At 43.6% G+C, this 25,318-nt stretch overlaps 1 protein-coding gene across 11 annotated transcripts in view; it reads left to right on the forward strand.

The window, feature by feature from the left end:
• Positions 1 to 25,318, forward strand: part of DGKD (diacylglycerol kinase delta) — a 66,735-nt gene that overhangs the window by 19,790 nt on the left and 21,627 nt on the right. For 7 of the 11 annotated variants that reach the window (XR_011142794.1, XM_068954162.1, XM_068954160.1 and 4 more), the window contains exons 4-11: positions 16,928 to 17,032; positions 17,707 to 17,839; positions 18,973 to 19,079; positions 19,658 to 19,783; positions 20,974 to 21,076; positions 21,591 to 21,753; positions 23,825 to 23,933; positions 24,662 to 24,801. Coding sequence is in view for 10 of the 11 variants with exons in the window: in XM_068954162.1 (XP_068810263.1) it covers positions 16,928 to 17,032; positions 17,707 to 17,839; positions 18,973 to 19,079; positions 19,658 to 19,783; positions 20,974 to 21,076; positions 21,591 to 21,753; positions 23,825 to 23,933; positions 24,662 to 24,801 (986 nt within the window). In the remaining variant the exon portion in view is untranslated. Of the gene's footprint in view, positions 1 to 1,074; positions 1,133 to 5,970; positions 6,319 to 6,543; positions 6,681 to 6,781; positions 6,801 to 16,927; positions 17,033 to 17,706; positions 17,840 to 18,972; positions 19,080 to 19,657; positions 19,784 to 20,973; positions 21,077 to 21,590; positions 21,754 to 23,824; positions 23,934 to 24,661; positions 24,802 to 25,318 lie in introns of those variants that run through there. The other 4 variants (XM_009669713.2, XM_068954164.1, XM_009669711.2 and 1 more) reach the window with 4 other exon arrangements.

The following is a 25,318-nucleotide window of genomic DNA, read 5'->3' on the forward strand; positions in this document are numbered from 1 at the left end:
AGAGGTGATGGTGTCACTCCTTCATGTTCTCCAGTCTTAGTAACTGGGAGAAAAGCTGCTCATGTTTTTGGGGTGCAGGTGTTCCCCAAGCTCCATTTTGGGGAGAAACCTCATGTGCAGGAAAGGAGCTGGAGTCTGGCTGCCCTTGGCCCCAGCACACCCCCAGTGCTGCTGCCGTGGATGCATAAAACCTGCAACATGGCTGTGCTGAGCAATGTCAAAGCATCGGTGTGAGCTCTGGACTTAGCTAACAGCTGTAGCCTCTCTGCGGCCTCCCAAAGAGTCAAGAAGAGAGGGGAGAGGAGTGTGAGGAGAAAACAGACAATGTTGGTCTAAGGCAAGGTAAAGGAGGAAGCAGTCCAGGGAGAGAGAGGACGCTGATCCTGCAGGAGAAAGGTGGTGACTAAGATAGCAGTGTGGCTTCCTCTACAATAGTAGCGATCCATTGCTTTAAACAGACAAATCTAGCAAAGGATATTTCCCTTATGTGGCTGTAGCTTTCGCTTAGCAGTATCTGGACAAAGCAGCTATGGTGCGAACTCTGTGTCCAGCTTTAGCCCCAACGTTTTTTCGAAGTTTGAAAATACTCTCTGGATCAATACTTGGACAAGTATGAGGCCCATCTGTCTCTGACAGTAAATATAGATATCAGATATCAGTGTATGTGCATAGAGAGAAGGTTTGTGCAGTGATTTCTGTAAGGAACATATTTTCAAGAATATGTTGTTATCCTGTAATTAATACATTTTTTTTCCTTGGATCTTGCTTCAATTTTTCCTTACATAAAACAATACGGATTTCATAGGTAAGCAGATGTGAGGTGTGAATTGAAAAGTGTTGTGGAAGTAGTGATAGTGTTACTCTTTTGCTTATTATTGTAGTTGGGAAACACCTAACCTTTGTCAGAGGCATTAGATGCATTGTAGGGACAGGAGGAATTAAGTAATCTGTTTGCTGCTTGGGTTGCCCCATCTGAGTCCAGCAGTGAACAGTTACTTCCGTGACTATTTCCGGTTCTGCTACTCCCCAGCCTTCCCTAAGGGGTAAAGGGTATTAGGATTACTTTGACACTCAAGAGGCAGACATACAGTTAACACTGTCTCTGGCTCATCACTGTATCATGGGTGCTCAGGTAAACTTCAGGAAAAATATCTGTCCTCTCTTAATTTCTGTCTGTTCTGCCTATCATGGCTCGTCGAGGGGTTTGACTGTGGTTTTACCATGAGCTATAAAAATACTTTGCAAATCAGAAGGTTGGCTAGTTTTGCTGCTCTTTGGTCTGCCACATCACTGCCGTCAGTGCTTTGGATTCCTTGCAGCCTTGCAATTTTCTCTTGGTTTCCTTTGTGAGCACTCCATTTTCCCCCTTATCTTCCCAGCTCAGTTCCTCTCTACAAATCTGAGTTCTTTGATGCATTTTTTTCTTTCTTTCCTGCTTCACGTCGGTGGGATTCACTATGGAGGTTTCATTCTAAATCTGAAACATCAAACGTTTGTTGTTTGTAACAGACACTGTTATTCTTGCATTTCAGATGTACTGTTTTTCTTTCTGTTTCTGTGCTTTCTTCATTGGAGATTGGTAGTTTTTGATTTAGGAAAGACTGAATTTTTTTTTTTTTTTTTTTTCCAGAGGAAGCTCCTCAACTGCCCAGGCATCTGTACCGCTTAAGGTATAGAGGTATAGACTCTGCAGGTCAGAGGAGTTAGACTTGGTTCAAGAGGTGGAATAAATTCACACTTGGTATTGTCACCTTCTTATGTCTGTTGTCCAGGTCACCTGTGCTTTACGCTAAAATAATCTGCATTAGGCAAACGATCTAAGATGCGCTTTTGATTGTTGAAATCTCATCACTCTGACTAATTCCTTTTCGGTCTGCAGGCGTTTTCTTGGTCGGTTCTTGATTCTACTTTAAATAGAAAAATACAGCTCAAGGCATTAGGGAGTGGTGGATCAGCTTTGTGAGAACTGCGTGAACAGCACTCCTTAGGTGCTGATGAAGGAGAGGGGGAACAAAAACACTAGAAAAAAACACTTAAAAACAATGTGGATCCAAAGCAAAAAGGTAATTAGGGGTGACCAGGCAGAGGAGAAGCTGGGGAAACGGCAGTGAGGAGAAGGGGGAGACCACTGTAAGAGACGAAAACTGAAAAAAGGTAAAAGAAGGTAGCAAGAGTTTTAAGAACAGCTGTCCAGAGTGACAAGAAACTCTTATCGTAAGAGAGCTCTGGAGTCAGGAAAAGAACCTGACGACTGCAACAGCTAGCGTAACTGACCTTGCTTCTCGTTTGGGAGGGAGACGTGTTTGAGAGAAAAACAGAACTTAGTTTGATTTAAGGAGAGAGGAGAGGGAGCACCATTCTTTAGTCACAGCAAATGAGCAGAGAAATAGAAGATGGGTTTTAATGTGCTCGTCATCATAAGATGATATGTGTGGAGAATAAAACGTGGAATGCTTGTGTGATTGGTTGGGATTAGAAGAGGTAGGAATGAAGTTTAGGATTACAATAGAGGCAGACTTTCGGTATACAGCAGTGGCACAGAGCCAACAGATGTCATGTTGCATAAATAGAGGAATAGGGTTCAAAAGCATAGATGCCAGTAAGCCTTTTACATAGGACAGAAATCTGCTCGTGTCAGCAGGTAGGAGAGAGAGAAAAGTTGAGTGTATTAAGACACAGACCTCTTCCTCTCAAAAAGAAGAGTGTGCAATATGGGTTCCGCTATTGTTTACTTAGTCGGTCTTGCATAGATTTCTTCAGTGAATGTATCCTGTTTGCACTGGGGATAGTTAGGACAGTTTTTAGGACTGCTGCTCAAAGTTAAGGGATGCCTGACCATAGGATGGGTTGGGAAAATGTGACTGGGACATCTCTGAGCTTATGATGTTGTGCGGCTGTGTCTCATGAGAGGTGTAAGGAAAAGCTTTATATTGAGCTGTTGTTTCTTTTAGGTCAGGCGCTGTGGCTGCCAACTTATTTAGCATTAGTAGGAAGCCTCTCGGAACAAATCAAATAGCAGCCAAGTGACAGGCCTCTTTTTCCTCAGGAGAACTTGAGTTATAACATTTGCTACTTCTATTACTTTTCTGCCACCTCTGTCCTTTGAGGACCTCTGTCTACAAGGTTAATCTTCTTTGGAAGTCTAGCCTATAAGTGATTGATTCTTTCCACGTACAATCCCTTAGTATCTGTTTTAGAGATCTCTCACCAGTGGATTTTCGTAGGGCTGCTGTCTTTTACAGGGCCTTTGAGGCGATCTGCTGTGCTAGAAATCGGATGATAACCATGTTAGTCATCCTGATCTTTGTGGTGGCAGTCTTCCTGGTGAATTTTGTAAGGAATAGTCCCCTATATCCAGTTCCCACTGTGTACCAGAGGTAGTTTTCTCCTCTTTGTGCAGCACTTGGCTAGAATAGTGATGATGTTCTCTAGACGCTAAAGGATGGTTACCGTTTCTCAGATTTGAGAATCGGTGAAGTGTTTTGCATTGCCAAACTCACCAAGAGGTTTATCCTTTGGGCACCCCTTTTTCATACTAAGTAAGAAAAGAATGGAATTCTGTTTTGGTTACCAGCATTATAAAACTTCTTCCCTCGCTGTGGGGAGCCTCAGTAATTGCCAGATCCAGCATGGCTAGGAGTCCTTGGTTCCCTGAGCTTTCCATGGAGAATGATGTAGCTTCTGTCCTTTGCAGTCCTAGTTTGGTGGGACGTGGCTGATGCAAAATTTCTGCCTTGTTTATATGGATTTCATTTTGTTAGAGAATGTAGTGTGAAGGTTGGATGGTTTAAGACCCAAGTGAATTACATAGCTCCCTAGTGTGCTGTGGCAGGAGATTGGTTCCCTGGTTGATAAAGGATCCTTTGGCATATCCCTCTGTTGCAAAGTTAAAGCACCACTGCCTTGAACTTTTCTTGTTTAGTATTTTACAGCTATTTTTGGAGCAGCTAGCTGAAGCACTTCTCTAGTTATTGAAGCAAGTTTTGGCCCATGATCTTGGCCAGAGTCTCCTCTGTATCAAATGTTCTCTTATGGTCTGGCATGAGCCAAGTGCAGCACTGGGAGCTGGGTCCACGCTTGCCCTGTGTGACAGTTCTTGTAGATGAACACTGTTTGCTTGGCTTGGATTTCATTGCAGAAAAGTTGCTAGCTAGGGGTCTGCTCACCATAGGTAGTTGCTCCTAATAGGAATTCAGGGTCATCTTTCCGTGTATTAAGACTGTGGGAAAACCAGAATGGTTGTATGTGTCCCAAAGGTGCACTGGTCAGTTCCGTGCCTGGTGTGGGAACCCGTAGAAAACTCATGATTTCCTGCACTTCCCTCTGGTAGTAAATCTTTCATAGACTTTTTGGCCATGTTAGTTATCTCTTTTCTGGCCTGTCTTCACTTCAGCAATCTAGATCAGAACACTGGGCTGGGGAGGAGATCTCCAGATTCTCTGGTGCCTCCACAAAAGCGCTGACAAACCTGCTCCACGTTTATCATGTAAACCAGGGTATGGAGAAAGTTCCCCTTGTTCTTGCCTATTCTTTACCTCTGAGGTGGAGCAGCTCGCTTTGCATAGGTCTTCCTACTGTCGATGCACTGTAAAGAGATGGTCTCCTGAGGGAGCCGAGAGTGTTGAACTACATGTTATCCTAGTACCCTAGGCGCGTTTTTCTTAAACGACAATGGTGAACTTTTTGCTTGGATGTTTGCCATCGCTTTTTGCGTACACTCACGCTCGTTGTGAAATACAAATCATCAGCTTTGCATGGGTGAGGTCAAAGCCTGATCTTAACTTCTGAGCAGATCTTTCCCAGCCATACCCTTCAAAAAGCCCGTAATTTTTAAAAAGCAGAAACTTTGTGCTTGCGCTGGCACATTGCTTCTTCCCAGTCAGACTTCAGCTCTGTCCTTGAACAGTTCTTGGACAGTATAATTTCTCAGTAACGTGAAGGTTTAGGGATGCGCCTGCCTGACTCATTAGCTTGTAGCTGCTCCAGGAGCATTAGAAGAAAAAATACCCCAGGAGGATGACTTCCATTCTTTGTGTCAGGAATCATTTTGTCACTCGAGCCACCACAGAGATCCCACAGGGCCTAGATCGTGACAGCAGGCCTGGCTTTTTGGGAATACTTTTCCCGAAACGGCTGCTTTATCAGTGGTGTAGACCTGAGCAAGCCAGCATGCCCACTGTCCCTCATGGAGCCCGTGCTGCGCTGGCTCAGGAGGGTACCAACTGCTCTGTTGGTCTGCTGCTCATGCAGGCGCTTGGCCGCCACAGTGATTCCCTCAGGAGTCCTTGAAATGACTTTGGGCCATCTCCTTCGGCCCACTTTTGTAAATCTTTGTCTGGCAAACAAATTCTTACTCCTCTGCTGGTATGTTGGCTGAAGATCTGTTCTTTCCTCCTAAAAGCTGCCAGTTGAATTAAGCCTGCTGCCCTCAATGTAATGGGCACAGCTGATGGAGGAGACCTTACTAGGTCATTGACTCTATCCTGACCTGTGCAGGATTTGTATACAGCTAAAGGGGGGAAAAATCTAATACGTGTTTTGTTTAATAATAACAAAGCATCTGGCATAAGCAGGAGAGAGCCTAGGGAGGACATCAGCTCTTTCCAAGTGCAAATTCTGTTTCGGTGTAGTTTTCACAGAGTGTTTTTGGAAACGTGTTCCAGTCATTTCTAACAAACGGCAGCGTGGACTTTCACCCCCATTCATGTAACTTTTCACATGGATTTCAACATTGGCTTCCCGTCAGAGCTTTGGGATTCCACAGAAGAAAGTTCCTCTCTGTGGAGCTGTGAATAGTTTGACTTTTTTCCAATACTTTTGTGAAAGTGAAGCTCGGTCACAGCGCGTTATTAGGCTGCCAGTAGCCATGCTGTTGACCCCTCCTCCACAGTTCAAGTCTCTTCAGTGGAAGAGGTGGAGCTTGAACTCCTGTGCTCCTGTAAACCCTTTTCTATTGGGAAGTACCTCTCGGCTGTGCTGCAGACAGGAAACAGCATATTATTACAGTCAGCGCCTGCCTCTCGACTTCACTGCCGGCAGAAGGAAATCTGTCCCAGCTCCTCCTCAAGCAGACAGCTAATCAGCTTGTGGCAAGTGGAACATAGCTCCAAAAGACTGACCACAGAGGAGACTAATCCTATTAATCACATGTCAGTCTGTTGAGTTTTTTTCTGAGGGAGTAGGCTGCTGTGAGCGCTAGTTTAGAGGCAGACTGAACGCGAATGGTACGAGCAGAAATCTTAGTCTTCTGGACTGAGCGTTGAGGAAAAACTGCACCTGTTCCAGCATAACAGATCACCAGGATACAGATTCTTTGGAGTAAGTGTGCTACAGGCTCTCGTTGTTCGGGCGATCTCTGCTGCTCTCCGTGGGCTTACGTGGATAAGTTCTCCAGAACTGGAGTAAAGGGGAATATGTCTGCAGTGCTGTTGGAAGTGCTGCACCCATCAGTTAAGAAATATTATTTGCTAACTGATGATTCACCCTAATGAATGTCACAGGAGAGAGGAAGGTTCAGATTAGGGTAATGTCTTTCTCCTTCAGCGAACTTGCATGACTTGAGGCAACGAAGGCTGTGGCAGTTTGAGAAATACGGACTTGCTGGTGCCTTTGGAGGAGAGCACATTGTCACCTCTGAGAGGCGGTATGGATGCCGTTGTCCAGCTGCACGGAAGCCTGAGGTGTGACTACAAATTCATTTTTATTAGCACCTTGTAATTTAGTACTAACTTTATTCAGGAGCAAAGATGCCAGCCTCTGTCTTGTGAAGTTGTATGTGACCAGGTGATCTCCTTCAGATGGTATGTTTTTTCTGTATAGTCCCAGGGCTTGAAAGTGCTGTGGAGAAACAGCATGAATTTTAATTTGAGAGTAATTAACCTGTCGTAAAAACACAAGGCAAAGTGCTTGAACTTTATCAAAAGGTAAAAGTGCGGAGGGTGGTTCCTGGTGGGGAGAGTGTGTTGCTGATGTGTGCAAATTTATTTCACAACCAAATGAAAACGCCTTTGCCTTTTCGGTGGTTTTTGTGTCAAGGTAGATCCTTAGCGTTAGCTCTTTTGATGTGAAAATACATCCTTTTTAGCAGCGGAGGCAGTGAAGTCTTTTCTGAAGAGTTTGGTGTTGACTGAGTGAAGAGACAGAACTGTTCAAGCTCCGTATGGGACAGAAGCTCTGCTGCATGTGTTTAGTTCAGTAGTTGTGTGACTGTAAGGCACTGCTGAAGTGAGAGGAACCAGGATCAGGAGTTACTTGTCCTGGTTTAAAATATAAGCTTCAGGAAAGAACACGTGGCTTGTTTTTATCAGGAGAAAGAATATAAGAACTTTTGTTACAAGCTGTTTGCAGAAAGTCAGGCTTGGACTTCGAGCTTGGGCTGATATGGGATCAGGAAAACGCGTGTGGCTTGACACTTGCACGGATTCCCCCAAACTGCCCCATGTGGCCTCAGCTGCTCTATGAAGATGAGCCTGGAAAGTGTCCTTCGGGGAGTAAGGAGCTCCCTAGTGAGGGAGGGCTCCTTCTGCATGGGGCTGATAGGGCCGGAGGGTAGAAGTTGGCTCGGAGAATCAGGCAAAAGAACTTCTTGTTTTCAGGATATGCCCAGTTGTGCGTGTAGGGGAATCACCAAGCTTCTTGGGAAGAGATGGTTCCTCATCCTGTTCCTTTCCCCGCAGACAGACTTGGATTGCCTTGTTAAGGTTTTATCTGCCTGTGAGAAGAGAAAGATCAGAAAAGATGGTCTCATGAAAGGAATGACTCTCCCCCGCCTCTTTTTTTTAAAGCGTCCTCTCTAAAATGGGCAAACTCACAGCGCCCGTCAGAAAGTCAGGTTCTGCTGGGGGGTGTTGTCTCTTCCACGCCCCTGCGTGTGTACGCGTTCAGAAGCTGCGCGCTCTCTGCTAGTGTACGTACTCTGTCTGTTTGTATTGGCAGCTGTCAGAATTTCCTTTATTAGCAACTGAAAATATGACTTGAGTCCAGAATCGCCATGTCCAGAATCTTGCTGCTCTCCCCTGCCCCCCTTCATTAAGTGCAGTTCGGTCCCCGTTTCCTGTCAGAACCGCTGCAGTTTCAAAATACTTTGCTATTTTAGTCGTCTGTAATCCAGGCTTCAGTACGTTTTCTTCTGCTTGGGAAAAGGCCCTTTGGTAAACAGACCATTCTGAGTCACTGTTAGTCAGTGAAAATAGTCATTTAAAATCCTTTCATGTCTAGGACTCTTAATCCGGTCTCCTACCGGATCTGGTCATCAGTCTGCTCAGACAAGAGAAGGGAAAGTCTGGAGAAATAATATCTAAGAGAGGACAAACAAGGAAGAAGAGTTAGAGTAGAGGAAGAGTCTGGAGGAACTTGCTCTGGGTGGAGAGATCTGGTGGTTGTTATTGTACATTACAGAAAGACCCAAAATATGCTAGGAGTTTTTCGAAAAGAAAAAGCTGCTGTAAGAGAAAGGTCAGTTCTCCTGTGGAGAAAGGGATAGGTAGGGGGATGGAAAGTGAAGGTGACTGTTTGTGAAGAGCTTTTGTTTCCCTAGAGGGCAGATTATGGCTTTGAAATTAGTGTCTGTCATTGCCCTTGTGCCTGAACACTAGTGGCTTTTGTCTGATAGTGTTTGTTCTTTGTAACCTTCCCACGTGTTCAGGGTTTAATCTGTCCTCCTGAACAGCTCTACAGTTTCTAGCATCTTTCTTCTCTTTCAGGTGAGGACACAAAGGCAGAACAGTTCTGTGGTAGAGGAGGTCATTTGAGAACGCATTGGATTTAATTTTACACAGAAGTTGCTGTAAAGAAAAAGAGTTTTTATGCACATCCTTAGTCTAGTCTTTTTGACAGGCAGGGAGAGACTTAACTAGTAACGCTCACAGAAATGAGATCTCTCCAGTTGCCTTCCTTGTGACGCTTGGGACTGTTGTAGTGTTGCTGTACATGAAACAGGACTGGTGTTTGCCTGGAGACCCAGTGTGAAAAGCTCCTGGGTTCATCAGGCTGTTGACAACTGCTGCTTCCCTTTTGTTCTAGCTACCAGCCGCTTTTCAACGCCGCAGCGGGGCCGCGATTTGCTGTGGCTAACGATAAGCTGTCAGGAACAGGTCATTTTCCTACCGTACATAGACAAGACCTTTTATTACTCAATTCTGTAATTTGTTAGCTGTTAGCCTTGATGTGTGCGAGACCACTGAGACGGCAGCTCTGTCACTGGGGAAGGCTGCCCCTCTGTTCTTCATGGTTTTGCTTCTGTTTGAATGAGTAGGAAGGTTTGTCTGAAGTATCCTTTACCTTCCCAGTTGTGCAGCTCTTTCTGAATAGTGTAGTTCTGTTTGGGAACTCTTTTTCCAGGCAGGACTGCATCCTTTGGAAAACAGGTGGAGAAAGGGTGTGTGCGTGCATCCTGCATGGAGTGGAAGGGAGGTGGTTAACGGCGCTGTGTTAAGACGCTTTGGCACTTGGAATGGCAGCCCTGTCTGTTCCCGTTTGGTGCCCCCCTCCTCCATACATCTTGAGTGATTAATATGCAGGAATTAGTAGAATTGTCTGCGTTTCATACCTGCTAATTGTGACAAAGACCGTCTTTACAAATTCTAGGTTTTGACAGCTATTAACCGGTTGCAGAAGTCCTCGAATCTCCCCTTGTTTGTGGTGTTCTTACCGATTGCCAAGAACAGGAATGTGCCTTGTTTAGGAACGGTTTCCAGAAGCATGTAGGAATGTGACCCTGGTAGCAGAGATGATCATTTTCCCAGGGAACACTCGCTCTGGCCAGCTTTCCCACTGCAGCATCAGGAAAGATAGAGACTGGGAGAAAGCACAGATGGAGGGTCGACACGAGCTGGACTTTATCTGCGGGCACAGTGTAGCAGCAGTAAGTGTCAATGCCAGCGCTCAGAGCTAAGATGCGCTTCAGATGTGCAGACACCTAGCGCATGACGTACGTATCACAAGACAAATGAATCTAATAATGTAAAAATGGTCCTAAAAGAGACAAAACCACATCATACTTGTTTTTCTATGGAATTGAGCTGTCCTGGATTTTACAGATTGAAACTTAAGGTAAAAGAGCCACATGGAAGTCAAAGATTAAATACCAGGTATGGTATAGCCAAAAGTTTGGGCACCTAGAGCTTTTGCAAAAATCTTGTTATTAGTATTAAAAAAAAAAGGGGGAGGGGGGGAAGGATTTGGCACAAGTATGAGAACATTAACCATTTGTTTTGTTTGATGGAAATGAAAGTTTCCTTAAGTGGAAATGATTATTTTAGCAGGGAAAAAAATATTGCACTATAAAAACATATATAAAACTGGTGCATTCCTGCAGTCTTGTATGAAAACCTTCTTTTTCCTTCCCTTTCAGGGAGACATCTAGGTTTTGACTAAAAAGAGTTGGTGAGCGTTGGGTGTGTGTTGGTATTTGTAAATGTTCTACGACACTGCTAGTTCTAGGGAGCCCTGACTGATTTCGGCAGTGAGTTATCAGGACTGAAGTTACTGGCAAAACTGAGTGAAGGCTGAACTGCAAATCGGAAGAGGGTTGTTGTCCATAAAGGAAAGGAAGCCTCAGTCGCTCGCTGAAGCTAAGCATTGATGCTTCTTATTATTTCCTCTTTCTTCCAAACTAGAGCCCTCCTAAAATCGCACCAGCTTGGTGTCCCAGGCTTTGCTGTCCTAATGCTCAGCTCCAGGTTGTTTCAGAAGATGGCATCAATGACGCAGGCTTAAAACTTTAAGCGTAAAGGACTGGTTTGAATCTGAAACTCGCGCTTGCATTTTCCTTTTTATTCCCTTTCTGAAACTTTTTTTTTTTTTGTCCTTTTGATTTGGTAGATTTGCTGAGGGAGCAGCACTTGCTTAATCCACATGCTCCCTTTTGGGAGCATTTTGTCCTCAGCGAGTTTAGCAATCATGTTTGAAACATATGGTGGCTTTGTTGATTTATGGATCTTGCTGGTGAACACAGGTGAGGCATTTTTACCTTTGCTGCTACTCATTTAACTACCGCTGTTGCTGGAACTGGAGCTGAAGCGGATAAACGGCTGAGTCCTCCTCATTGTATTCTCACCTCATTTTCCTTTCTGAGTTTTTTGCTCCAATATACAAAAATAAATGAAATAGTTAGCTACAGTTAGCGGGCATTTTTCCTGCCTGTGCCATATGTGATCAAGCTGAAGTTTTTCTCTGCACCGGTAACACCTTCTTATCTTGTTAGCTCTTTTGTTTTTTCTAGATGTGATGCCTTGGTCCTTTGAAGCCCCCAAATTCCTGCTGTCTCTGTGCCCAAATCATCAAGCGGTTTAAATATTCCGGGATGTCTTGGAGGGACTTAGGGCTAACACCTTTGAACATAAGACTATCTTTGAACAGGATGTGAGTAAAAGGAAGCCGTCAGAACGAGCAGGTGTTCTCGTACACCCGCTTTTGGCTACTTTGAGAAATGTGTCACATCAGAAGAACTATATTTAGCAGAGTTTTGTGCCCCCTCACCCCGAGCCTTTCTTCAGCCAGCTCTGTGATTGGGCCAGTATGATCTTAACTTGTTTTTCTGTCTCTTGTGGTCACTGAGCTCACCAGATCCACTCTGATAACAAACAGTCTCACTATGTGTTTGGCCAAACCGTCACTCTTTTGCTGAGAAGTTTCTGGGCAGTCCAAAAAATTCTGAAGGAGGAAATGAGCAGAATCGATAGCTTCGTCTTTGATGGCAACAAGAGCAGAGAACGAGGCTTATTCTCCTGCTGTTGGGTGGAGGAAGGTTGCTCAGTAGAGGAAAACACCAAAGGATGAAGTATAGCAGATTTCTTTTTAAAAGTTGGTCTGAAACAAGGAGTCTTTTTTTGGGCTGCCTTTCTAATCCAATTATTCACAGCTGTTTGTTGGGGAAGGACATCCAGGGACATCCAGTCCATTTTTAGAATGTGAAATTAGAAATTTTCCTTGGTTGGCTCTATTGTTTGCCAGCTGGCCTGATTCTAAATGTCAGTAAAACTGGTGTTAGTTTTGGACAAGGGAGTATGTTGACCCGTTAGTAACAATGTTTGTGTCCAGAAGCGATACCAGGATTCGGGAAGGGGGATTAGGAGCCTGGTAAGAGGGCATGTGCTGTACGGAGATGAGCCAGAGGAGATGAAGCTACATTTCTGAGAAGGGCTGGGGATTGTCAGTATCTGCACAAGGCAATCTATGAAGGCGCAGCTTTTGTAGGTGATTTAGGGTGAGCTGCCTTGAAAATTGAGAGTTTCTGTGATAGACTTGAGATGGTTCCTCTGCATAGAGGGCATTTAAGTATTTTGCGAAGGAGCGTCCTGGTTGGTGGTAGTTTGTCACCGTAATCCCCACAAAATGTTTTTCTAGGGTTTCATACGCAGTGAGGAGTTCATAAATTAAGCTGCGTGCAGATATGAAATGTCTTTAAACCTTCCTACTGTTCCCATCCATCCCAGTGGCTCTTCAGGATTGATTGGATAATTGGCAGCTTTTTTTTTATTCCACGAGTGTTGAGCAATTCTGCTGGGCAGTGCTAGGTCTCAATAAAGTCAGCGGCGAGCTGAGCTCTGACCTCAGCTGGGAGTGGGGTATCTGGGCATCCAGTTCCTACCGAGGGGCCAAATCTGGAGAACCACACCCAGAAAGCTCAATAGCACTTGGGATCCAAAAAGTATGCAAGTTTTTAATATTCCCTTTTTAGGAAGAACGAGCACTTTTAACGTATATAATTGTTCATATCTAGATAGACTTCTGAGCCATTTGAGGGCAGGAACACTCAAGAGTTCTGCCAACCCCCAAACAGGCCAAAAATGTATGAGATTATAAATAAATCTTAAGTTGTTGGGTTTTTTTAAACTCCTAGCAAGGCAACCCCCATTCTAGCTCAAAAGCAATCAGACTGTTGTTTTTGTGCTCTCCCTTTATACGAGAACAAGAGGTCACTGGATGACATTACTGCTTGGTAAATTTAGAACAAATAAAAGGAAATGCTACTTCACCTAGTGCGTCGTCATCCTGTGGAATATACTGTTCCAGGATGTTAGTCAAAAGCTGTAGCCGGAACATAAAAAATAGCTGGACCGTGATCATTTCAAGCCACGTTTTCCAAAAGGAACAACCGAGCCTCGTGTTCCAGGGCATTGGCTCATGGTGGCTACAGCCAAGAGCAAACCCCCAGGACTCCTTGACTGGGAAACGGCAGGTTTTCAGAGGGAAGATTGCTGTGGCTTCCTTTGGAAATGACAAAAATGGCTTTTCTGGTGCGAGACGCTAGACTGACCATCAGTCTGATCTAGGCAGCCCAGAGTACGTAATAGTCTTTCTCCCCTGACTTTCAGTGCCATTCAGCAGGTGGATGTCTGGAGTTGAAATTACCAGCTGAAATACCAGGAGGTAAAAGTGGTAGGATGAATGTTTTTCTTTCCCTGTGAGTGCGAGCATGTCTCTGTTGAGCTCAGTTTTCCCCTTATTCAGGAGCAATATTGCGACTTGCCCGTTGCACATCAGGCTGAGCAGGTAAGTGGGGCAGGGAGAGCTGAGAGCATCTAACGCATGGTGTGCCCCTGGCTGGCCGTTACAGGAGCCAGGCTACGTAAAAGGCGAGAAGAACTGTTGAACTACTCTGAGAAGGAAACGTCTCTGTTGCTGTGCTTCTGGATTCCTAATTATCCTCATCGTTTTTTAAAATAATTAACTGTGTCACTGCTGGAGGTTAATCAGAACCTAGCTGGTATGCTTTTTTTAAATTCCCCCCAAGAATTGTTAAACAGGTAACTTTAAAGTCTTATCTGCCCATCACAGTGAAGTCTGAGTTGTCCTCCTTAGGACAGGAGTGAGGTCTGAGATTGCGTTTTTCGGTTTCTGATGAGATTGCTAAATCCCAATACAAATGTTGGTTTAGAACTGGCTAATGGGGAATATCCTCATTAAAATTATCTTGTACGAAGTTACGTTGTATTTGCAGCACTGTAGTGGTACAATAGGCCCTTCATTTTAATTCTCTCACTCTTCTCTGGAGGATTTAAGTATGAAAATATTTTTGACGTCTTTATTTGTCCTCTGACTTAGAAACTTTCACTTCATTTGTTGAACATAGGATTGTCCAACATCGAACGTGGGCGTTTTTAAGATCACGCAGTAGGTGACTTCAAAAGGAGTTAGCGATTTCTACGCTGCACAAGCTCTCCAGTAATCCAAGAAGCCTGCAGCCTCAGAAACGACCTCGCATCAGAGGAGCGCCTGCGTTTCTGTATTTTATGCCACTGTTTTTCATTTCATGTCTTTCAAGATGACTTTAAAGTGATACTTGGCATTTTCCGTTTTTAGTGAAAAGACAGAGAAAGAAGAAAAAGCGCACCACTGGATGGGAGTATCTTGAAATGGGGATCCTGATGAAAATCGGTTAACTTTACCAATGTTTTAATTTCTGCTATTTTTTTCCACTGCCCAAGAGTGCCATGTTGAATGAGCTGACAGTTCCTCCCTGCCAATTTTCAAGGAGCAAAAGGTCATTTTACCACAGGGCGCTGTTGGACATACTGTTGTACACATGCTCTTGTACGCACATCTGTTCCTGGCTTTGCAACAAGAAAAGCGAGGCAGGCTTTTTTGCACTATCTGAACAGCTTATTTGAACTTGATTTTACTTCCAGGGAAAAGGCTGCATCCTCTTAGCAGCATCAGAGATGATGCTGGTTCTTCTCTAATTTCACACCGATTTTAGCAGTACTGTTTCAGTGCTCCGTAAAAGGCCTCTCTCTAGAGTAGCCTTTCTTACCCAGCCAAATTTCTGATGACAATGCACCCCACCTCGCATTCTGCCTTTTTCCCAAGCAAAAAGGAAGACTCCCGTGCTTTCCTCCTTTGCAAGTAAATTTTCTCAGAATTGGAATTAAAGGAAATGTCAGGGGAGAGAGAAGGAGGCCTTCTTATTTTTGCAAAACTGCAAATATTTATTCCTGTTTGTTTACAATTGGTATAGATCAGCTCATTTAGTTCAAGATAGGACACTGCATACCGGAACTGTGCTTCTGCTCTGTGTGGCCACTCCTTGCTTTAAAAACGTATTTAGCTCCCTACATTACGTACGCCAAGGGGCTGTAGGGTTCCTCGCTAGGTCTTGGGGTGAAGTTTGTGTAATTGCAGGGGGATGCTGCGATCTGTCCTATAAAAAGGAGCATATTTTGAAAACCGAAGAACTTAACATAAAGCAGAACTTTACAGGTGTATCTATTTTGTTGACATTACACGTACCCTTCTTAGGGCGAGACACTAACGTCAACAGGAAGTTTGATGTTCACCTTCAGAGCTTTTTATTTTTAATCTCTTTTGCGAATCATAGTGAGAGAAGTGAAAAACAGATGGTGGCAAATGGTGGTTAGCAGGGGTCATATATTGAAGTGATGCGTGTGGTTTTTTGGTGTTAATTAACAAAACGTGGGACTATAGTACTTTGGTTACACGCTGGCGAGAGCTGCACGGGCCTCGAGAACCTGACACAGCCCTGGTTTGTTTGAATTTGTTGCTTCAGATGTTAGGGCAGAACTCGCTGGAAAAGCAGATGATATATGGACAGATGTGTACAAAATCGAGAGGGGCACAGAGACTCTGGGCTGTCGGAAGTTGTTCGAGTTGCCACGGCAGAGGTTTTTGGGATTTTTTTAGTGGTGCTCAACCTTGATGCAGCTTTTCATATATCCAGACCTTCCAAACGCTTTGTTGTTGATCTCATTTAAGTCATTTGGATGGGAACCAGGACAGAGGTATACACAACGAGATATAATGTTAGTAAGAAAAGATACTAAGAGACTAAGGTGTGGGGAAGAGAGACTATTGTCTTGAGAAGAGTAAATGTTGGTTTATAGTCAAATCTGGATCCTAGCTGAATGGGCAGACAGGTCAAAGCGGGCAGCCCTGTGGACAGCAGACTTGGTCCGCTGAAGCCCAGGAGCTTTTATTTCTCTCTGCTGCCGCCGTCTGACAAACTGAGAGCGCCTTGTTGGTAGGCTGCCCAGAGACTTGTCTGCCACAACCCCAAGCTGCTAGCGGAGCGTGTGTCGGAATATCTTTTATGTAATGAAGTTAGAATAAGCATTCAGGAGACAGAAGGGTTAACAATGTGGTCATTTCTCTTCCGGATTGTATATCTGGTTTAATGTTTGTTTTCTTTTTTTCTTTTTCTTTTTCTTTTTTTTCTTTTTCCCTGCTTGTCCTGACTCTAAATGGTGGGGGTTTTAATCTGCTGGGGTTTTAATCAGCGAGAAGAATGGGAGTCTCTAGAGAGTTTGGGAGGGCTGATCATTGAAGACAATTGTAGAGCATTAGAGTTTACGAACTCTTCAGTCGCACTGCAGCTGGGTGTGATGCAGGATACTTCAGTCAAGAAACCACATAGGTGAGGGGGCCACAAACCAGCTTGCAAGGAAGAGAGTCTTTTGGGGTCGTTTTTCTGACGAGTCGGTCACTAATCTGATGAAACATCTGTTAATTTGTATACTAGTTTAGGATCTTTTCTTCATAAACATGTGGTGCTGTACTTTCAGGGTAATTTACCAAATACATTATCTAATTTATTATTTGAGAGAAATAGATATATTATACTGTTAAAAAAATGTTTTAATGTTGCCGGTTTGAATCGTCATGAAGTACTTTACGGTTCCATGCTTGATTTCTGTGTTGTGCTCCTGTGTGGGTAGTCAGAGACGTTTCCTAACTCAGTTCAGCGTAGGGAATGAGAACTGAAATCTGTGTAGTTCTTTAAACTCAGCAAAGGAATTAAGTTAGGCCATGGGATGAAAGAAGTATGGTTGAAAAGCGTAAATGACCTCTGTTGCAGCTCATTGCCTCTGAAAGTAGCTTCAGTAGACTAGACAAGTAGTAACGTGTTCTCTCACTATCTCTCACTGGCATGCCCAGAACGTGCGCTCTTAATTTGCTCTTCCCCCTTCAGATTATCACTCCATGTCGGAAGCTCATTCTTTGTGCTGATAACAGAAAAGAGATGGAAGACTGGATTGCAGCACTGAAGACTGTACAGAACCGTGAACACTTTGAGGTAATAAGAAAACTTGCTCTTTTGCACAACGTGCATCATCTCCTAAATAACAGCTTGTTTCATGAGATTGAGTCAGCTTCAGTGACAGTAATAGAAGTCACTGTAGTGACTGTATTGGGGGTAGCGTTAGGCCTTCTGTAGAAACCATCCCACATACGCTGAAATGGTTCTCCAAAGAACGCTTGTTACTTTGTACGCTGTCCCTGGGGTAACTTTGAAAGCACTTTACAGAGCGTGGGAGGGTATGAAACACAGTTGTCTCCCTGTTGTCCCCTCCCTTATGCTGGCACAAACATTCCTGTGCTAGGGAATAAACCACATTGCAGAACTGATCCTGCTGAAAAGTAATGCAACCAAAAAAGGGGAAGGGAAGGATGAGCTCCCCAGCAGGTAAGTTTGTTTTCCTACGCAACTCCATACGCTTGTGGTGAGACAAGGATCGGAGATGACACCAAAGTAGGGATTAAGGTGCGACTCCTTCTTCAAGCAATCTGTGCTGGCTTAAAGTATTTCTTGAGCTACAGCTGCTATGAATAAACTGCATGTGGCCTACTCTTCCCTAGTAAAGACCATTCTGTTTCTGCCTTTTCTGACTGTTACGCGAGTGTCTTAGTTTTAAGAAAAAAAAGTCTTGTGCCTCTACTTTAGATTTTGCTCTAATGTATTTACTTTAGTCTACCCAGTACAGCATGGACCATTTCTCAGGGATGCATAACTGGTACGCCTGCTCACACGCTCGGCCAACGTACTGCAACGTGTGTCGGGAGGCATTATCTGGAGTCACGTCACATGGGCTCTCGTGTGAAGGTAAGAGTGCTTTTTTGTCTCCTGTTCTGGGAGCATCATCTTTATAGCTCAATGCCATGTTCCAGAGATCATTTAAGAGGAGTGTTATTAGCAGTCTGCAGAAAGATGTAGTAGAAAAGTGCTGCCGAAGAAACTTAGAAAGCTACAGGCCGTGTATGAAACTGGAGATCCTTTCGAGACCTGATCCTGAATCCCTTTGTTGCTGAACCCCTTTTGGCTTCACAGAGACTTTTCCCAAGGAACTCAGGATCAGGTCCCTAGCATTTTGTAAAAAGATAATAGAAAAGAAGTTAATCTCATGCTGGTTTTGGAGTTGGACCTGAAAATGATGTGGCTGGGGTTTTGGTTTTGTTTTTGTTTTTTTCCCCCCTCCTGTATACCCAAACAGTGCCATCCCCTGTTACAATCTTCTAAAATGAACAAGTGTCCATTTCTGAGGTATAAAAGACAAACAGTGAAGGCATTACTGACCTCAGCTGCTCAGCCTATTCCTCTGTGTAGGTTACCTCCCGTTTAGCAGAGGCAACAGCGGGAATGGACTCCCCAGTGCCAGCAAGTTCTCAAACTGGTGTAAGCCAGCATCAGTTTCATGTTACATTAATGCTATGAACGGTGGCGACCAAGGATCTGGCGCGCATTTGTTTCTACCATCCCTGCTGCAAAGGCTTTAGCCTTGGGATATAGGAACATAAACATTTTCCTGTTCATAAGAATATTCCTGTTTATGAGAACATCCCTGTTAAATGTTTGAATGTCAGGAGATTATTCATATTCAGCTTTAGCACAGCAGACGTGCCTGCCTACTCGCAGCTCGTACTTCTCGTGAGAATGAGGTTACACCCATGCTGTGTAAAAGGATGCAGGAGCATATGACTGTATGAATCCTGTCAAATTTAACAAGGTGATAACTAAGCTGTGTACAAGCAACTGGTAAAAGTGATGAGGCAAGAATTAATAGCTAGCTGAACTTACTCAGTGTGCTTAGAGTTGATGATTTTGGCAGTGCTAACAAGGGCAGTGAGTGCCCGTGCTTTCTTTTGGAGCCAGATACGGTTGCTTGGGAACACTTTTGCACAGACTACCACAGTGCGTGTTCAGAGGCAGGATTAATGTATTCTTTTCTTCCTCTCTAGTGTGCAAGTTTAAAGCCCACAAGCGTTGTGCTGTGCGGGCAACCAATAACTGCAAGTGGACAACTCTGGCCTCTATCGGGAAGGATATCATTGAGGATGAAGATGGGGTAGGCATTAGTCTTAACTCTTCTGGCCTTATCTTGATGTGGAAGCACCGGCACGTCCTCTGTACAGCTTTCTGCACTGTACAAATAGCAGATTCTGCCTTTATGTGTTAGTGAGGTGGAAAAGGAATTTACTGTCAGAGAATGAGACTACTTTTAAATAGTCCTCAGCCAGGGTGCTGAGGTTTCCTTAATAGCAAGAGGCACCTGTGGAGCAATGGAGCAGGGGTTTTGAACTTGAATAGTTTGAAGCACAGGGAACCTGGTCTGAGTTTTTGCAAAAGAAAGACGAATGAGCGGTTAGAATGTTATCACAGCATATGGGACGTCTGATGCAAGTCCATGTTCTGTTGCAGGTTTCCTGTGTAGCCTTGGGTAAGTCCCCTGATGCTTTTGTGTTTCAGCTTGATGTAGAACGCCTAAGAGATACCTAGGTGTTTTCTAGAAATTGTCTTTGCTGTCTTCAAACAATGCACGCAGAGACTTATCTCTGTGTGTCTCAATGCCGTAATACATCCTGTGCTCTCTGAGTTGCTCTCTGGAAAGTCCACACTGGTTCTCTCCCTCTGTACCGTTTGCAGATCTCGATGCCACATCAATGGTTGGAAGGAAACCTGCCTGTGAGTGCCAAGTGCACTGTGTGCGATAAAACCTGTGGCAGCGTCCTACGTTTGCAAGACTGGCGCTGCCTCTGGTGCAAAGCCATGGTGAGCTGAATAAACACAGTCGTTTCAGTAAAAGGGCAATCTTTGATCAGCTCTGTGGTGTGTTCTTTTAATGACATTTACTTAAAATGAAATCTCTTTCCGTGGTGTCAGTAGTTGCCATCAAAGGCTTTATTGGTCTTTCTCCAGGTGATAAACAGCCTGCAAAAGATATATATATAAATAAATATATATATATATATATATGTGTGTGTGTGTGTGTGTGTGTGTGTGTGTGTGTGTGTGTATTTGTGCTGAGAAGTATCGCTGTGATGCATAAGTAAGACCTGAAATAAGTGTCTAGCTTCTCTACAAGCTCATTTTCTCTTGATAGTGAGCTTTCATAGGAGAATCTAATTACACTGGATCTGAATCAACACCTCAGGCATGGGAGATGTATTTTAAGGAGATGTTATTTGTCATTTCTACCAGTTGAAAAGATACTCTAAAAAGACAATAAGGAGTATTAAGCTATTTTAATAATGGCCGTTTCCCTTCCCACTGCAATGATTTTTCTCTTGCCTAATCACTTCAGTGATACAGATCTTGCTACTTTTCCAGTTGTCTGTAAGTTTAATAAGGGAAGACTCACAACATGTGAGTTTATAATATGGGGAAAAAACTGAACCTCAAACCCTAGGCAACCCGGTCTCTGGCAGTCTTCACGTACCAGAAATAAATGAAGTGCCCAGCTCTGCTTTGCGTTTATTTTTTTAGGTTGCTTTATTTCTTTTATTTCTTCTTTCTCTTGCCTCGTGTCCCTCGTGCTCTGGTTTTTGCTTTTGGATTTTCTCAAATTCCCAACTTTTTGTTTTGTTCCTTCTTTTGATCTCTCAACTTGGGCTATGATTTTGATAGCAGAGTGCCTGAAGGCTCTTAAAGCCTCGTAATCTGTTTTCTTGTCCTCTCATCGCTGAAAGTACTAGTCTCATAAATTCTTATGGCATAAGAAGCAAGCATAAACGGAAAGAGCAGAAGCAAATCAGTAAAAGACTCTTGTCAGATCTTTCTTTAAAATAACTTTACTGATTGACACGTGTTTGGGTTCTCCCCCTCTCTGTTTTTTACTCTTCCATTGCAACCTTTGATTGGGTGGGTTTCTGAGTTGTATAACAGTGCCTCTCTTTGTTTCTCTCTGTCTCTGTCTGTCTGTCTGTCTCTCTGTCTGTCTGTCTCTCTCTCTCTTGTTTCAGGTACACACAACATGTAAAGAGTTGTTGCCAACCAAGTGCCCTCTTGGGCTATGTAAAGTATCTGTTATTCCTCCCACTGCTCTCAACAGCATTGATTCGGATGGTAAGTATCACTTGTAAGTAGTGCTTTCTTTCTCTTCCTCCCAGTCACAGTTCTTCCAGCTAACACTATTAATGCCAGATTCTGTCAACTGAAAATTTTGCTTTTGGCATTGCTGAAATTCCAAGTTGGAAGATCTTGCTGAAGTATGACGATGGGCTGTTTGCTTTGCTTTTGCATTCAGTTTATTACCCTGTAACATCCGCATTTGCTGAGCTGCAGCTGTTAAAATTTATCGTGAACAACTATGTTGCAGAAGCAGTTTGGGAAGATTGAGGAAGCTGAAAATTTTGGCAGACTGCTAGGAGCTAAGTGTGACATTTGGCAGCATGAGGTGTGGTTCATGCTGGATTCAGGGCTGTACGCATTTGGCATTTACCCTGTGAGTGTCAGAAGCAGAGGGAAAGTATTAGCTTCATTGCTGCGTGGAGTAGTTTTTCCTTTCTCATCCCATCCCCATGGACAGCCTCACATCTCCTGGTTTCTTCTTCCCCCCACCTCTCTTTGCCCAACTTAGGTTTCTGGAAAGCTACTTGCCCCCCCTCTTGCACAAGCCCTTTGTTGGTCTTTGTCAACTCAAAAAGTGGAGACAACCAGGGTGTAAAGTTTCTGCGAAGATTCAAACAGCTACTGAATCCAGCCCAGGTCTTTGACCTCATGAACGGAGGACCTCACCTTGGGTAAGCAGATAATCTGTGGAGACATACGTTCCTTGTAAATACCAGAAAAACCCAAGTGATTTGATTATAAGGCTGTCTCAGCCTGTCCTCAAATGTAGCAAGGAACCTGTTCCTCGGAGAGGACTGGATACATGCAAAGTGTGGAGGGGTTTTCCCCGCTCTGTGTTGAGTGTTATTGATTAGCTGAAACCAAACTTGTTGAAAAAGGTTATTATTTGCACTCACCAGTAACAGCAGAACAGCTTGAGGGATTTGGGGGAAATTCCAGAAATACTCCCCTGGAAGAAGACCAAGCATGGAAAGCTTGACTCCAGAAGAAAGCTTGTCAGAAACAGACTTGTAGCGGGCATCCTGGTGTACTGTTTAACTTGAGTTAAATCGAGTCACCAATCAAATATTGTAGGTAGCAAATGAATATTGTGGAAATGCGAAATCAGAAAATAACTTACCCAGGAAGCGTGTGAAACTTCCATCTCCGGAAGATTTCATGATGATGTTGGAAAAACGTCTCTCTCGAATGCTTTAGGTATATTTGATTCTGTTTTGGGAACTAAAGGTGGGCTAGATGACATTTCAAGCTTTTTTTCCACAGTCCATTGGAATACCTGTGGATAAAATCATGACAGCTGTGGAATAAATTCCTTTACTATATTTCTGCAGCTCTGGTCTCTAGTCTGCTCCCTGAACATTTCTCTGTCTGCTCCTTAAAGATTTCTCTGTGGCTGTTTTACCGCATCAGACTTGAGTAACTTTCTCTTGAATGAATGCTTCTTATAATAAGTGCCAACATTAAGTTGAATCTCCTTATTAATTTTCTAGATATTATGGCTCAAACGTAAGACCAGGATCTACAGGTGTAGAGTCCTAGATCTGGGAGTGCCTGCTCCTGCACCAGTGACCGCTAGGGTTTGCTGTTCTGAGAACTGTCTTTGGTACCATAGGAAGTTGCTTCTTGCCGTAGTGCGCTGCCTTTAAAACTGCAGCATGCTGTCCAAAGGAGGTGTTTGGCTAATGAATAATTTACAGAAAACTTTAGTTACCTTTTGCCCTCCCCGTTTGGACTGACTGTAGAGAGGAATTTTGCTTTTAGGCAGAGAAAGGGGAAGAATCAGTTATTTTCTCAAGTTGTAGTGAACACTTCTAAGATAGCTCTTTCTGTTTGTTTGTTTTAAAAAGTAAACGATGGTACGGGGTAGAGGCTGCCTCTTAATAGTTTGTCTTCTAAAGTTGTGCCAGTCGAACTGTACCCTAAGATGTCATCGTTTCTGGTAGCTAGCTATCTTGTGTCAACAATGCTTGAAGAAACATGGTTTTTGTTTGTTACAGCAAATACTGTTTAGGTAATAAAAACCAAATGTGAATATATACAAAAATAAAATACAATCGGGCAATAAGGAGCACAGTTTCAAACAGCTTAAGGAAAAGTTGTTTTCACGTCCTGTATTCTCGAAAGGGTGAATAGAGAAAATCACACTTGTCTTGCTGGTGAGTTGTTTGCCTGCCCGCAGGACAGACAAGGCGCCAGAGCACTGATTTATGTTGCCTTCCAAGAAGAACTAACGCTTGTGAGGTTTTGTATCCTCTTACAGTCGTCTGCTTACTGAATGACTGCATAAAGTTCTCGCTCTTCCAGTTTTGCTTTAATTGGTGTGGCTTTGAATGCGGCGCAGTGACATCAGAGCACTCCAAATGGTGACAAATAACTAGTGTTAGGCTGAACACAGCAAATCTGCAAAAAGGAATTAATTCAATGGATAATCAGCTATCACATGCTTATTTCCTCTTCTGTTCAGACAAAAGTGCCCTGGTTTAGAAGGGGAAAATGTCTGGGACATCTTTCTGTAGTGAATAGCCTTTGTAATTTGCATAGCTGTATTTGTAATTCCTTAATTATAATCATGAATTTGAATTCACTTGTAATCTGACAGTGGCTTGCATTCATTGCAAAATCAGAGCTAAGTTTAAGCAAATCTGCTGTGTTTATAACCTACATCAGAATTGTTTATCCTTCCTTTCTTTAACAGCTGACTGTTCTTCTCTCTTGGTTTTTTATTCTTTCCCCTCTCTGTAGTTTACGCTTATTCCAGAAGTTTGACACTTTCCGGATTCTAGTTTGCGGTGGGGATGGAAGTGTTGGCTGGGTTCTCTCCGAAATTGATAGCCTCAATCTTCACAAGCAGGTACCTGTCCAGTGAGCTTGGCTGGATGTAAGATCGAAGTAACATAAACAGCAGGGTTTGAGGAGAACTCTGATCCTGCAGATGAAGTTTGCCCAGGACTGAAGCTGGTGAAAGCTTACCAGTAATTTGCTGCAAGAAGCAGGACTAGACTAATTGTCTCTATCTCCAGGGCTCCTCCACAACTTCCTCTTACGAACTGCAGCAGGGACTTACAGTGGGAAAGGACTGCAATTAGAAAGCCAGGACTTCCACGAGGATAGAGCTCCTAATCTATGCCCTTTAATTCTCGCGTTGTTATTTCAGAGTCCTGGAAAATAGCTAGAAACTTTATTGGAGTAAAGGTATCTATCACACAGTGTTTGTTTCCATTTGGTCCTGGAGCTGACTCTGCTAATTTTACAGAAAGGGCAATAGCACCACCTGATGGTAAAATGAATACATTGAAGTCCTACCATCCATAGAAAGGGTTATTTTAAGCAAGGTGCTCAAGAGTGTAGCTGTGATATACTCCTCTCTCAACGAACAACTTAAAAGCAGAGGGAACTTTTCTCTTACTTGTGTGCCCTTCTGACTGTTTTCCCCACCCAGTTGCTTTCTTCTCACCCTGAGACTAGTCACATCTCAATGGCTGGTCTTTGTAAGGAATCGGTCGTGTTACTTTTGGCTGTTTGCAGCTTGTGTTTTCCCACTTGAACATGAATTTTTCATTGTCCTTTTCTGTGATGCAGTGCCAGCTGGGAGTGCTGCCCTTGGGAACAGGAAATGACCTTGCCCGTGTGTTAGGCTGGGGATCTGCTTGCGATGATGATACCCAGCTCCCACAGATCCTGGAGAAGCTGGAGAGAGCCAGTACCAAAATGCTGGACAGGTGATGAATAACCCTCACTCATATCCTTCCCTGCTCAAGACTTGCGTGAAAATCGCCTTCCAGGAGAATTGGGCGGTACTTGATTCTACCCAGCTGCTGGACTTGTTACTAGATCAAGTTATTGTTTTTCTTTCATAATCCTCTGTCACCTTTTATCAACAAAAGGCAGTCTTGCATTCTCTGTCACTTCTGCAAAATAGTAATGAGTGAAATTGTCACTCTGATGTCCAGCACGTTCTCTTGTGCTCCGGAGTTCTGGTCAGTTGAGTTTGGCAGTCTTACGGTCATGTTTTTTTTTTCTTTTTTAAGCGAAATTGTCTTGTGGTAAGTTTGAAGTAATTTGTTTTGAGGTTGGCTTAGAAAAGAAAAATGGAAGAAGAAATGGGCATTTTTACCACTATTATCTATATGGTCCGTATGTTTTTATACATTTAAAATATTTCTTGTCTTTAGAGTTGCATCTTGGCAGCTGTCGTGTCGGACATGCCAAGTAATGCCCGTAGTATTTTTGTGAGAG

This window comes from Struthio camelus, chromosome 9 (genome assembly GCF_040807025.1).
Source record: "Struthio camelus isolate bStrCam1 chromosome 9, bStrCam1.hap1, whole genome shotgun sequence".
NCBI lineage: Eukaryota > Metazoa > Chordata > Aves > Struthioniformes > Struthionidae > Struthio > Struthio camelus.